The 14,795-nt window shown below is 41.9% G+C and overlaps 1 protein-coding gene across 2 annotated transcripts in view; it reads left to right on the top strand.

Annotated features, from left to right (window-relative positions):
• Window positions 1-7,660: 7,660 nt before the first annotated feature.
• loxl2b (lysyl oxidase-like 2b) overlaps window positions 7,661-14,795 on the top strand; it is a 56,999-nt gene continuing 49,864 nt past the window's right edge. For both annotated transcript variants that reach the window (XR_008811948.1, XM_056298878.1), the window contains exons 1-3: window positions 7,661-7,936; window positions 10,728-11,114; window positions 12,450-12,625. Coding sequence is in view for 1 of the 2 variants with exons in the window: in XM_056298878.1 (XP_056154853.1) it covers window positions 10,766-11,114; window positions 12,450-12,625 (525 nt within the window). In the remaining variant the exon portion in view is untranslated. The remainder of the gene's footprint in view (window positions 7,937-10,727; window positions 11,115-12,449; window positions 12,626-14,795) is intronic.

Consider the following 14,795-nt stretch of genomic DNA (forward strand, 5'->3'; position numbering starts at 1 on the left):
TTGATGATATTTTGTTTTGTAGGGTTGCAAGGTGAACTTAAAATATTTATATAGGATTTTTTTCATATTCCTGTAGAAGTCGATCTAACATACATACCCAACAGACAGACACACACACACACACACACACACACACACACACACACACACACACACACACACACACACACACACACACAGTTTGGAACAAGGGTTTGAGGTTTGATGAGATTGATGTTGAGGCCTTTGGCCTGAAAGTAAGCTATGTTTAGCGTAAACCAAACACAGACCAGCACTCAGGTCACACCGTCCCTTCTGTCAGACATGGTGGTGTCAGCATCATGCTCTGGGGTTCCTGTTCAGCAGGAAGGAAAGAAAAGCTTGTTGCCATTAGAGACAAGATAGATGGAGTGAAATACAGGCAAATCCTTTCAGAACCTGTTTCAGTCAGCAAGACGTCTGCGTCTAGGACAAAGATTTATGTTTCTACAGAACAGTTCCCTAAAGCACACAGCAAAATCTACTAAGGAATGGATTTAAAAAAAGAAGAAGTTGATATTTACAAATGGCCCAGTCAAAGCCCAGGCTTGGATCCCTTTAAAAACTGTGGTATGACCTGGAAATGGATGTCCACAAATGCCATCCATCGAATTTGGAGATTTGGAACAGATCTGTCTTGAGGAATTGGCAAAAAATCCCAAATCTAACCGAGCGAAGCTCATACAGACATGCCTGTGGGGTGAATACTGTGGGTACATGAGAATTATGGTTCTTTCTCTTTTGAAAAACAATTATTATTGAATTAGAAATGTTTTTTGTTTTGTAAGTTTGTTGACTATCGTTTTGGTGTGAAGAGAAAAATGATTTCAATGCGTTCCAATGTGCAGGTGTAATTGGAAGTTCAGGACAGGTGAATACCTTCTCAAGGCACTGTGTATTTACCACTTATTGATATATAACTATTTAACAACTATAATGATCAAGTTTAGTTGCAAATCAAATTTCTGTTGTAATAAATTGGCTATTATAACTCCCATACTCTCAAAAAACACTGGGGGGGGGGCACAAATATTTTACCAAACACTTGTCAATATGGTTTGATTGCAGTTCATAAAAGGTGGGATTACTAAAATCTAATTGACTCTCAGATCAACTTTCTGAATTGTGTGACATGACGAGAGGAGCTGAAATTACTAAAACGAGAGCAAGACATTAAGAAAGTTGCATAATAAATAAGCATATTGATTTTCCATCCATCCATTATCCAAACCGCTTATTCTTCTGGAGCCTATCCCAGCAGTCATTGGGCGGCAGGTGGGGAGCCACCCTGTATAGGCCACCAGGCTATCACAGGGCCCACACATTCACACCTAGGGGCAATTTAGTATGGTAGATTCACCTGATCTACATGTCTTTGGACTGTGGGAGGAAACCAGAGCACTCGGAGGAAACCTACGCAGACACAGGGTTTCCTCCCCCACGGTTGGACTACCCTGGGGCTCGAACCCAGGATCTTCTTGCTGTGAGGCGACTGCACTAACCACTGTGCCACTGTGCCGCCCCCCGAAAGGACTTATCCCCCTATAATTCAAAAGAACTCTAAGTTCATTATTTTGGGACTTGGGGATTGGTTTTATTATAGATTTATGCCAAACAGAGGACACCAAGCTGTACTCAAAGCAAATAGAGAAAAGAGTACCTAAAATTGGATTTGGCATATTGATTATGAAAGCACAAAACTGCCAAACCATGAACTGATAATTCCCTAGTGTTATTTCTATAGAGTCTGTGATGGAATATTTTTAAAGCAGAAAAACGACATCATAAAAACTGTTCTTTTGCTCTTTTGTGTGCATTCTTCTATTTATCCAGGACTGAAACCCTGATTAAAAAAAAAAAAAAAAAAACAACCCTCAAGGCTGTTCTTTTTAGACTCTCAGATTCTTTCAAGTAATGCTCCTTAACTATCAAGACCTATATGCACTTTGATTAATAAGTCATTCAAGTCCACAGAAAAACCGGTTGAAAAATCTCCCCTCAGCATTGTGCCATCTGCTGGAGACCACAGCAGGACCCTCTGGCTTTCATCTCACACTTGAAATTGTGATGAGAGCAGGAAAAGCAGTCATCTGTTTAGGCTTGCATTTCTTTTAGTGGCTAGTGTGATAAAGCTCAGAGTTCAGCACAGAGTACTTTTTGATACTTTCCAAGTTTAATCACTACAATTATGGATAGATATTAAACCTCTAGGCCTTCATGCAAAGCACAAAAAAGACACGAGCTTACTTTAGATTAATTGTTGACTGACATCCTTCTGAAAAATCTTACTGTAAGAAAGTAGAGAGAGGTCTACTGTTGCCTCCTTTGAGACCTCCACAGTACCAAGGAGGGGTAGCCACATGTAAATGGGTTGATCTTGCCCAGAGAAAGAGAGAGACAGAGAGAGACAGAGAGAGACAGACAGTGTGAGAGAATGAGAGAGAGAGTGTGTGTCTGTGGGAGTGTGTGTATGCGTGTGTGTGAGAGTGTGTGTGCGTGTGTGAGAGTGTGTATGAGAGAGAGCGAGAGAAAGTGTTTGTGTGAGAGAGAGTGAGAGAACGTGTGTGTGTGTGTGTGTGTGTGTGTGTGTGTGTGTGTGTGTGTGTGTGTGTGAGAAAGAGAGAGAGAGAGAGAGAGAGAGAGAGTGATATATCTATCCATCCATTATCTAAACCACTTATCCTGCTCTCAGAGTCGCGGGGATGCTGGAGCCTATTCCAGCAGTCATTGGGCGGCAGGTGGGGAGACACCCTAGACAGGCCATCACAGCCCCCCCCCCCACACACACACACCCATTCATACCTAGGGACAATTTTAGTGCGGCCAATTCAGCTGACCTACATGTCTTTGCACTGTGGGAGGAAACCGGAGCCCCCGGAGGAAACCCATGCAGACACGGGGAGAACTTGCAAACTCCACACAAAGGACGAACTGGGATGACCCACTAAGGTTGGACCACCCCGGGGCTCGAACCCAGGACCTTCTTGCTGTGAGGTGACCGTGCTAACCACTGTGCCACCGTGCCGCCGAGAGAGATCTAGATATGGTTTAACGAGTAAGTGATCAGTGAGAAGTTACCCAAGTTTGTTTTTACATTTTACCTGTGGTAACTGCTGATACTGTATTTAAGATAAATAAAGAATCACAAATCTTAGGTCAGTTTTTTTGCACTCAGAAAAGAAAGGCTTTTTCTTTTCCTCTCACTGTGTAGAAGTGACCTTTTTGTTTCCCTCTTCTGTTTAGATATCACCTTATGTTTTGTCTTATGTGTTCTCAATGTGCAACCCACAAAGTCAAATTTCTTGTGTGTGGCTATTGAGAAATAGATTCCAGTCTTGATAATTAAAGGTTTTTACCAGTGGGCTTGCTGATGGTATGAGGGAGCGGATAAGAGCGGCTAAAGGTGTTATTGGAGATAAGGGGAAATCTAACAGTGCGAAGACACCAGTTCACTGCTAAAGTTCGTATTACTGGTTAGACAACACATGACATGGAAGAAATGGAGAGGCAAATGTACCTATCTATATTAATATTTTATAAAGCTCTATCTGTTTGTCTATCTCTCTATTGATCTATCTATGGGCTCTTTAGCATAAAACATGAATCATCAATATGTAAATAAAACGAAACGTTCGAACAATTAACAAAAATATGCCATCGCACTTTTAGTAGGTATTTAAACATAGCCTGTATAAATAAAAATTAGGCTTGGTGTTTTCAGTGTAGTAACTCAATAGACGACGTCACAAGGTCCTTTTTAACACTAGGTGGCAGCAAAGATGAATACAATTCGTTGAGTCTGTAAAATGAATCCTGTGGTGCCTCTCATCATGATACACTACCTGGCCAAAAGTATATGGACATTCGAACATCACATCATATATGCTTATTGAACATATCATTCCAAAGCCATGGGCATTAATATAGAATTGGTCCTTTTGTTACTGCTATAACAGCAGGAAAGAAGAAGTGGAGTTGGTTCCCGGGTGCTGCAGCTGCTCACTGCTCCTATATGATAGGATGGGTTAAATGCAGAGAAAAAAATTAATTGGAACATGTACAATGACAAAAATAAAGTGGCTTTCTATGAAAATGTATTTTGTGCCTCCTGATGACATTTCCAAGTGGCAGCATGTAAAGGTTAAAAAGTATAGGACCTAAAAGTGAACCTTGAGGAACACCACAATTCATTTTGAAGACTTTAGATGAACTTTCATCTATGCTTGCAAAAATTCTCTTTCAGTAAGATAAGATGTGAACCAATTAAGAACAGTACCAGAGAGGCCAATCAGACTGTGAAATCTATCTAAAAGAATTGACTGATCTACTGTGTCAAAGGCTGCACTTAAGTCAAGTAGTGCTAACGTCAATGGTATATTAAGAGTGAAAAACTAAAAGTAGAAGTGTTTATCATAGAAGTGAAAACACCATTAAAAAGATGAATTTTTGAGTAAAAACGTACCAATTGCTATTGAGGTTGCTGTTCTCAATTCCAATGGGAGACAATTCCAAAAGTTTAGCACCATATGCATAGAATGCTACCATAATAATATAATGATATTTACATACCAATTATTCATATGCAATGAATATTAAAAGAGTGAATAAATAAATATGTGGTAATAACAGGCACCAGTGCCATGCACCGTCTCTTGGCACTGCACATAAGATCGTGTCTTTTCTCCATATAAGACAGGATGCACAATGTAAAATGTGCTAATTTGTGAATTGTGGTAATTAATACTTTAGATGATCTCTGTACCGTTATGAATGATATACTCTTATGTTCATGTGTTGTATTTATTTCAGTAACCAGCAGGTGTCATTTTACTAATGGCTTCTATCATCTAACGCTTTATGCGCTACATGGCCAAAAGTATGTGGACACCCGAACAACACATCATACGTGCTTGTTGAACATCTCATTCCAAAACCATGGGCATTAATATGGAATTGGTTCCTCTTTTGCTGCTATAACAGCCTCCACTCTTCTGGTAGGGATTTCCACCTGATTTGGGAACATGGCTGCTGGGATTCACTCCCATTCAGCCACAAGAGCATTAGTGAGGTCCGAGTACTGATGTTGAGGGAAGGTCTGGCTCACAGTTGGCGTTCACATTCATATCAAAGGTGTTTGATGGGGCTGAGGTCAGGCCTCTATGTAGGCCACTCAAGTTCTTCAACACCAAACCCGGCAAACCAAACCATGTCTTTATGGACCTCACTTTGTGCATGGGGGTCTACCCCAAACTATTGACACAAAAGTTGAAGCACACAATTCTCTAGAATGTCATTGTATGCTGTAGCATGAAGATTTCCCTTCACTGGAACTAAGGAGCCATGAAAAACAGCCCCAGACAATTATTCCTCCTCCACCAAACCTGACACCAAACCTGACACTTGGTACTATTCAGGTAGGTAGCATTCTCCTCATCCTCCAAACCCACACTGGTCTATCAGATGGCCAGATAGTGAAGAGTGATTCATCACTCCAGAGAATGTGTTTCCACTGATCCAGAGTCCAATGGCAGTGTGCTTTACACCACTCCAGCCCACACTTGGCATTGCACATGGTGATGTTCGGCTTGTGTGTGGTTGCTCGGCCATGGCAACCCATTTCATAAAGCTCCACATGGACAGTTCTTCTGCTGACGTTGAACTGAGGACAGACGATTTTTACACGCTTCATCACTCGGCAGTCCTGTTCTGTGGTTTTGTGTGACCTACAACTACACAGTTGAGCTGTTGTTGCTCTGAGACATTTCCACTTCACAATGACAGACATACAGTTGACCAGGGCAGATCTAGCAGGGCAGAAATTTGACCAACTGACATGTTGGAAAGGTGGCATCCTATGACAGAGACAAGCTGAAAGTCACTGGGCTCTTCAGTATAACCCATTCTACTGCCAATGTTTGTCTACGGAGACTGCATGGCTGTATGCTTGATTTATGCATCTAACAGCAATTGGTGTGGCTGAAATAATCCATCATTAGACGGTGTCCACAGGCGTAATGATTCAGCACCGGGCCTTACTGCAAGATGATCAAAGCGGACCCCAACTTGCCCATCACAATCAGACATAACATTACGTCATATATCAGTAGTGAATGTGAAAGACGTGAAAGCAGAGCCAGCAACAGCGAAATGCACTGCACAGCTGACACCTAAATGAAATTATTACTATAGAAGAGGAGTCATAATAGAAAGGCCAAGATAGTGATAGACTAACAAAATCTGGTGTCGGAGCACCAGAAAAGATGAAAACATAATTTGTGATGGCGCACCCACACATCAACAACATTATTCATGTCTGTGCATAGGCCTAATAAACACAAAACACAAGTGTGTAGGTTGATTATTAGTCAAATAAATACTAAATCCTACAATACATCATAGGCACACTCGCCGAGCTTTTCGCTGCGCAAAGTCTTGACGCTTGGCCAGCTAGCTAACTCTTCTGTGTGGATTTTGCTATGCAGTAGTACCCAGTATCCAGTAGAAAATCATTCTAAATTCTACTACCCTGACAGAAAAGCATTACTGACTCCAGTGGGTCCCAGTCCATGACACCCACTCCATTGAGGTCAATGAAAAAAGCACCAAATCCCCTATAGAAAATATAAAAATATATATCTACATGTGTTTATAATAGCTATTCAAATGAAAGATTCCGGTTTGTTTTCTGGCTGGCCTCAGGGCTGACTTAACACTTGGTAAACAGCATCTAGTGCTGAATTATGGTAGTTTTTCAACTAGTACAAGTGACATTTTTCTCAAAGGCAAATTTAACCAGAAACCACATTTTTCAGTATATTTCTTGAATATTTGTTTCACTTTTTGAATTCCAGGTGTCCTGAAATGAGAAAAATATGCATAGTTCCATCCATCCATCCATCCATTACCCAAACCGCTTATCCTGCTCTCAGGGTTACGGGGATGCGGGAGCCTATCCTAGCAGTCATTGGGTGGCAGGTGGGGAGAGACCCTGTACAGGCCGCCAGGCCATCACAGGGGCGATATGTGCAGTTATCAGTTGAAAATAGTTTCATTTGTCTGTCAGTCATGAGCGAAATGTACCAAAATCAGAGGCCGTGGAGAGAAATTGTGGAATGTAGATTGAGTTATTTTCACACAGAACTGACTGCCAGCTGAGAGAATGATATATTCCAGCAGAAAGTGTATAGTTGCCCTGAAACTATTTCATAAACAGGTAGCCTTCAATCGAGCAGCAACCACAGACTGGAAGCCAACACTGCCCATGGGATCAGTAATAACAGAATCCACTTACATAACAAGAAACAAACTGACACCAAAACTGATGTTGCACAATTGCTAAAACAATAAATAAGAAAGTTGGGAGAACGTATGCTATTTTGTCGAGTATCAAGTTAATATAAATACAACTAAGTATATGCTAATATTGAGTTCTGTATCCCTGGCATGGTTTTCTTTTATTTGTATTTCATTACTTATATTCTGTGTTCTCTGTTTTGATACCGAATTAGTGATTTAAAAAAAGAAAAAGGAGGGGGGGGGAGCGCCCTTAGCACGATGACGTCATCCGCCGCGAGTCAATTTGGAGCCAGTGCGTGTTGTGTCCACATGAGAGAGCGGAATGCGAAGCCTCGGTGGAAGTGAAGCTACGTGTTGCTCTTCACATCATCAAGCAGTGCAGAAACCCGCGGTTTGCAGCAGCCGGTGGCCAGCGGTGAGATCACTGATAGATGGGCGTGACTGGGCAGGTCCAGTGCGACTTGGTCTGAAAAGCTTCCCGGCAATTGTATAGAGAGGGTAAAAACTTACTGCAAGTCGCAGCTTTCCTTTTGGGCATCGAGAAGGGTGGACTACTGGGCTCCTTTTCAGCCATTTTTGCAACCAGAGCCACTGAATATTATCATCTGTGTCGGAAACCACAGTAAGTTGGAAGTCCATCACCTTATTGACGCTAGAACTGAGTCGACAAGTTAACCCAGGGAGGACTTCAAGCGACAAAAACATGACGAGAGATGAGACTCGTAAAGAAAGTTTTGCCATGTGGATTTTCTTCAATAAGTTTTGTTTTTTTTGTCAGCTTTTTTAAAGTTGTATTTTTGTTGATGTTGTAGCTTTGCGGGTGATTTGTGCAACGCATCAACAAGACAATGATGCAGTTTTGGTGTTTTATGTTGGCTCATTGGGATGTGTTCATTTGCCAAATATACTGAGCTTGATTCAGGAGTGACTTGTGTTTGTCCCTTTTCTCGGTTTATTGAGTCAGTGCTCTTTGAAGTGACGCTTGAATCCACGTATGTATCCATCACGAGGGAAAAAAATCTGAATTGCAATAAGAGTTTAGCCTATTGATTTTATTCTGTGGTCCTTGATCACTTACAATGACAGCCATCTTCAGTTCTTCTGCCACACACTAAGTTTATTTGATGCATGGAGTGAGCTGCATAGTTGGTTTTTTTACTCTGCCCCTTCCCTGTATGGATGATCTCTATACAATATCCGGTGAAGCTATTTCAATGGGCCCTTTAGAAAAGTGTTGTGTGATGAGTGCTTGTCAATCTTATGACCCGAAGTTTTGACCTTTGAACCTGTGCTCAGATTCCATCTAAGAGATAGGTTGTGTCATGTGTCTGATCTCCATGAAGGCAAACCTTGGGCACAAGACACAAAAGACAAATCCTCCATCATGATGGCGCTAACATACTAAGGGAGGCTCCATCCATCTTTGGAAAGCTTAATGATGGGCCCCTTGAATATGTAATAGTTTATTACACATCTGCTTGGGAAAAAATGGCGACAGATAAGCTTTTAAAACTGTGGTTGAGGTTATTTTTTTCCAACCTGTTGATGTTTGTAAGGTAACTCCAGGGTTTTGATCCAATTGTCTTTTGGATATCTTGTTTTCTACTTAAAGCCAAAGAGGAGACAGAACCTCTTGGATACTACTGGGAGATATGGGAAATATTATTCTCATGATAATCCTAAAGAATTTTATGCAATATCGATAAAAATATATGTCATGATATCTGCTTCGATATGCAAAAATACTCTTAAGTAAAACTCCAACTGAGGTTCATCACACTGAACTGTTTGGTCATGTAAATTATAATATCAAACTGCAACTATTTCTCATATAAATACGCCATCAAATATTTCGGACTTCATTTTGTGAGAAATTGTAATAGATTCTCATTATCATTAATTGAGGCAACAAAATTGTATATCACAGAGTGACAGTAGCCAAATTCATCTCGATACAATACCATTAAAGGACAGGACATAATAATATTGAATTATTGTCCAGCAGTGTGCTTGGATGCCTCGCTAGAGCTTGTCTAGATGCTGCAGTAGTCACCAAAGTCATAAAGTTGAACGGATTGTGCAGAACGCAGGATAAAAGTTAAACTTCATGCACATTACCTTTGTTGATCCTTTTTTTCTGTGCACGTGTGTCATTTTGTAATGACTGTAGCTGCTTAGACCAACACACTGTGAGCAGAGCCGGTGTCTGTGCTGTGCGGTTTGCTATAGTTAGCAGGCTGTTCATTTTGTAACGCATATGTTTGCTGGCTTGTGCAATCACTGCCACGTTACAGTGAGGAAAGTGGAGATCCTGGAATAGATAAACCCATTGTCCCCTGCCAGATGTGAATTTCACACAAAATTAAAGAGGCTTTGTTTACAGAGTTTCAGTGCCTAGTTAAACACAGCTGCAGAATTAAGAGGAGATCATCTTGTCTTTATGCACTGTCAAATCCATGTTAAGCGGATAGTTTTAGTTGCCATGATAAAAATGTGACATGCCAGTTATCGTGTCTGATCGCACCAGCATGTCTTAGGGTTGTGTCGTTTTTTTGTTTGTTTTTTTTACTTTCACATGCAATATATTCATCCTGTTTTAAAGGCTTCAAGGGACACATGGGAGCAGGGGTATGGTTATTGTATGTTTGAATACACCCATATAGTTATTTTGTATTTAGCAGTTCATTCCTTAGGGAGTATGGGTCACTCTGTGGTCTTCTGGTGTTTTCGGGTAAGGCTCAGTAAGCCCAGGGTTCCCTTCACTTTCTGTCTAAACTCTATTGAGAATATGTGACGTTTCAGTGAAAGAAAATGGTCCAGCGTTTTATATTCAATGCTGTGCTGTGCTCCTTTCCTCTGATTCCACTGTAATTAACTACTCAGTGATATAATGAGTGCCCATTACAGGACTATAACCTTGTTTGCTCCGGGTTCCCATGGAAAACCTGGAGATTTAATGACTAGCATTCAAGTCATGCAAAAACACCTGGAAAATGCTAAAACTGACCGAATATCTTGGAAATATTATTGAGGTAATGGAAATTTGTAAAGTTAGGTTACAAAATCACATTTTATCCACTGATATGGCATGTTTTTCACCATATTTTTAGATTTCAGTGTTTGAAGTTTGGGTGGTATCTTCAATGACCAGCTAAAAATTAAGCAGTCCATATAGAGACTGTTAAGTCCTCCACTGATAGTTAATACTGAATGATAATGCCCCCCATGAGCAACAGCTGTCATATATATATATATATATATATATATATATATATATATATATATATATATATATATATATATATATATATATATAAGCAGAAGTCCTAGAAAAGGTCCTTGAAAATTCCAGGGAAATTATTTCCTAAAACAAGATACAACCCTGTTTTATATTCTCTGTTGTCCTCCAACAGATCTCCTTCTCCTCTTGGTGCTGTGAACTCCTACCGCCATGCTGTATGCTCTGTACCTGCCCTGCTGCACAGTGGTCCTGTTGGTGCTGCTGGCGCCGGGCCTGGCCCAGTATGAACACCTGGGCTACCCGCCAGGCTACCCAGAACCCGAGCAGGAGCAGTACACCGCCCCGCAGCTGCCACCCGACACGCCGCGGATCCAGCTGCGATTGGCAGGGGAGAAACGCAAGCACAATGAGGGCCGTGTGGAGGTCTTCTATGATGGCGAGTGGGGCACTGTCTGTGATGATGACTTCTCCATCCATGCTGCCCAGGTGGTGTGTCGGGAACTGGGTTACGTGGAGGCGATCTCATGGTCGCCCTCCTCTAAGTATGGGAAAGGTCAAGGTCAGTCGATATTTTGTAATGATCATGACCATGCATTTTGAGCAGCCACGGATGTAACAGATGTCTTGATGTCACAGTTTCCCTGTAGATGCTTACATTTTTATTTTCCAAGCTAATAAATATGCATTATTATCTGGAAAGCCAAGCTCTTTAAGAACCAGCTTTTGTGAGAGTGGGAGGGCAACCTAATTGGACAAGTGGTGGCTAGTTATCAAATCACTAGTACAACATTAAAAAAAGGCTTTTCATTTACATTTACATTTGCTAATTTGGCAGACACCTTTATCCAAAGTGACTTACAAGAGAGTCAGCAGTTAACAGATATATTTGAACTTTTTGTCCATAACCTTCTTACACATGGCTCATCCAGATGAACGGTACACAAATGTGTTGTCTCTAACTGCAGAAAAAGCACGTAATGTTATGTGCACAAAAAGGCCAATTGGAGACTCTAAAAGGTTATTTTGGAGATCTATACATATCCATAGTAAACACAAAGTAAAATGCTCATATTTTTGTGCTGTGCAATCAGATTTGAGGAGACAACTGGTAAGGCTTTGAGTCATAGGCAAAAGAGACAAAGTTATTTTCACTTAAATAATGGTTTCTCAGGTGTCCGGGTAGCATAGCGGTCTATTCCATTGCCTATCTGGTTCGAATTCCCATGTTACCTCCAGCTCGGGCATCCCTACAGACACAATTGACTGTGTCTGCGGGTGGGAAGCCAGATGTGGGTATGTGTCCTGGTTGCTGCACTAGCTCCTCCTCTGGTCGGTCAGGGTGCCTGTTGAGGGGGGAGGGGGAACTGGGGGGAATAGCGTGATCCTCCCACGCGCTATGTCCACCTGGCGAAACTCCTCACTGTCAGGTGAAAAGAAGCGGCTGGCGACTCCACATGTATCGGAGGAAGCATGTGGTAGTCTGCAGCCCTCCCTGGATCCCTAGAGGGGGTGGAGCAGCAACCGGGAAGGCTCAGAAGGGTGGGGTAATTGGCCGGATACAACTGGGGGGGGGGGGGTAAAAAAAATCTCATTCTGGCAAAGATAAAATTCACTTTACACTGTGTTTTGAGCTTCTTCAGCTCCACTTAAATAAAACTACAGTCAAATCTGACACCTCAGGAACAAACCAGAAAAGGTTTTACCTTTCCGATAGAGATCACGATTATGCATCATATATTCAAAAATGTTCAAGACCATTTTAGTTTGGGTATGCCCTTTTTTGGCCTTAAACCAAGAAACCAAGGGCCATTTTTATGGGTTAAGCTGAAATATTCCTCCTTTCTGAAGTTATGATGCATCCACAGTAAGCTGAAAGTGTCCTCTGCTTTACCAGGACGTATTTGGTTCGACAATGTCCATTGCACTGGCAAGGAGAAGACCCTGGCACTGTGCTCCTCCAATGGGATTGGTGTGTCGGACTGCAAGCATAGCGAGGATGTTGGTGTGGTGTGCAGCGACAAGAGGATCCCAGGATTTAAATTCATAAACACATTGCCTAACCACATTGAGGTAAGTGATGAGTACCCTTTTCCCCCAGCAGTTTTACTGTGAATTCATACCATCCATCTTCCAGTATTCCATCTTTAAGTCATACTCTTTAAAAGAAAATGCACCAAAACTTGCAGTCCTCTTATTTTAACATGAACAGATGACTGTGCACATTTCTTACTATTGATCAAAACATTTGCTTTTTGACATTGTGTTAGGTCTCATTGTCACTGCTGAGCTCTTTGTTTAGCTTTTCAGTTACTTTATACAGACGGCGTTCAGTATCCATTCATGGAAAAGTCTTAAACATTGAATGAGAGGATCTGGTCGTCGAAGAAGCAAAAGCGTTTTCATTCAACCCCCTCGTATATGTTCCATGTAAGTTAGGTAATAGGTTAGTAATTTGTATTCAAATACAAATCTTCCTTGGTTTATTGACGGTAGTAATTCAGTCGGAACCAGTGAACCTCTCTGGCTTGGTGTTAAAATGACAGTCCTTTTGTAAATAACCCCCGGGCAAAGTGTGTCAGAGAAAGTGAAGCTTAAAAACACGAACTGTGAGGTGTTGCACTACAAGCTGTCAGTGTTGTCTCGTTGGACTTTTAAAGACCCCAATGAGCACCCTTCTGCATCTGTGGGCTGGCCAATAAGCCCCCAGCTAATTGCCACCGAAGGCTGAGTGTTATCTTTCTGCTCACTGTGCAGGCCTCATGAATTCACATTCCAATGCTATGAGCAAGCTACTGACCACAGCTCTCTCTCTCTCTCTCTCTCCCCCTCTTTTTCTCTCTCCCTCTCTCCCTCCCCCTTTCTCTCTCACTCTTTCTCTGCCCCCCTCTCCCTCCCCCCTTTCTCTCCCGCCCTCTCTCGCCCCCTCCTTCTCTCACTCTCTTTTTCTCTCCTCCCATCTTGCTCCCTCTTTGTCTCACTCCCTCCAGTTTCCAGTTCTCTTTCTTTTCCGTCCCTCTTTATTTCTCTTTCACTCTGTCTCTGTTTTTTTCCTCTCTCTCTATCTCCCCCGATTTTTCTCTTTCTGTCTCTTTGTTGCTCTCCCTCTTGTTCTTTCTCTCTCTCACTTGCCCCCCCCCTTCTGTTAAACTCTTTTCTCGCCATCTTTCTCTCTATGTCTCTATTTTTCTATTGCTCTCTCTGTCTCCCCCTCTTTCTGGCTTTCTTGATCTCCATTGGGCTCTCTCGCACTCTCTCTCTCGCTCTCTCTCTCTCTCTCTCTCTCTCTCTCTCTCTCTCTCTCTCTCTCTCTCTCTCTCTCTCTCTCTCTCTCTCTCTCTCTCTCTCTCTCTCTCTCTCTCTCTCGCTCTCTCTCTTTCTCTTCCTGCCTATCTGTTTCAAACTTATATACTCTCCATATGCAGGATGCCTTTAAAACATGTGTGGACAACTCAGCAAAGGTTCAGATTTCCAGATGAAAAATAATGTCGAGTTTGGGAGGGCTTTGGGAGGGCAAAGAGTTTTACTTCAGTTCTTACTGATGTTATAAAAGGTGGATATTAGGAAAAATATCAAATCCACTTCCTGTGCAAGGGTTCAGAAAGATGAAAGGTAGAGATTATGACTCTCCATAGAGCGTGGATGGCGGGGTCTAGACGTCTGGAGTCAGCAGCCGCTTTGTGATGTTTCCAACTGGGATAGTAATAGAAAAAAAAATCAGACTCAGCTTTTCCATTCACTAAGAAAGGAAATGTAGGTTTTCACCATATAAAATGCTGCCAGACCTACCATTACCCTCGCCTGGCCTTATCATCTGGAAGCGGTAACCTGGTGACTCACCCAAGCAGGTTTTGATGTGTAACGGCAGGCATGACGACATGTCGCGTGGGGGGTTGGCACTTGTAGATGATGATGATGATGAGGGGGCTCTTAGTATTCCACAGACAAAACATTGGTATAAACGTCTTATTTGCAAGCCCAAAAATGCTACTGCAAATGTATCCATGAATGACATCAGCTCATATCCACATTTAACCTTGATGTACAGTGAATGTAGATTAATAGAAAAATAGAATAGATAGTCTTTATTAGTCATTTTGTCCATACATACAAATGAAATTTACCCTCTGCATTTAACCCATGCTAGCTATGTAGCTAGGAGCAGTGGGCAGCCACCATGCAGCACCCGGGGACCAACTCCGGTTCTTCTTTCCATTGCCTTGGTCAAGGACACAGACAGGCG

Source organism: Lampris incognitus, chromosome 1, assembly GCF_029633865.1.
Source record: "Lampris incognitus isolate fLamInc1 chromosome 1, fLamInc1.hap2, whole genome shotgun sequence".
NCBI classification, from domain to species: domain Eukaryota; kingdom Metazoa; phylum Chordata; class Actinopteri; order Lampriformes; family Lampridae; genus Lampris; species Lampris incognitus.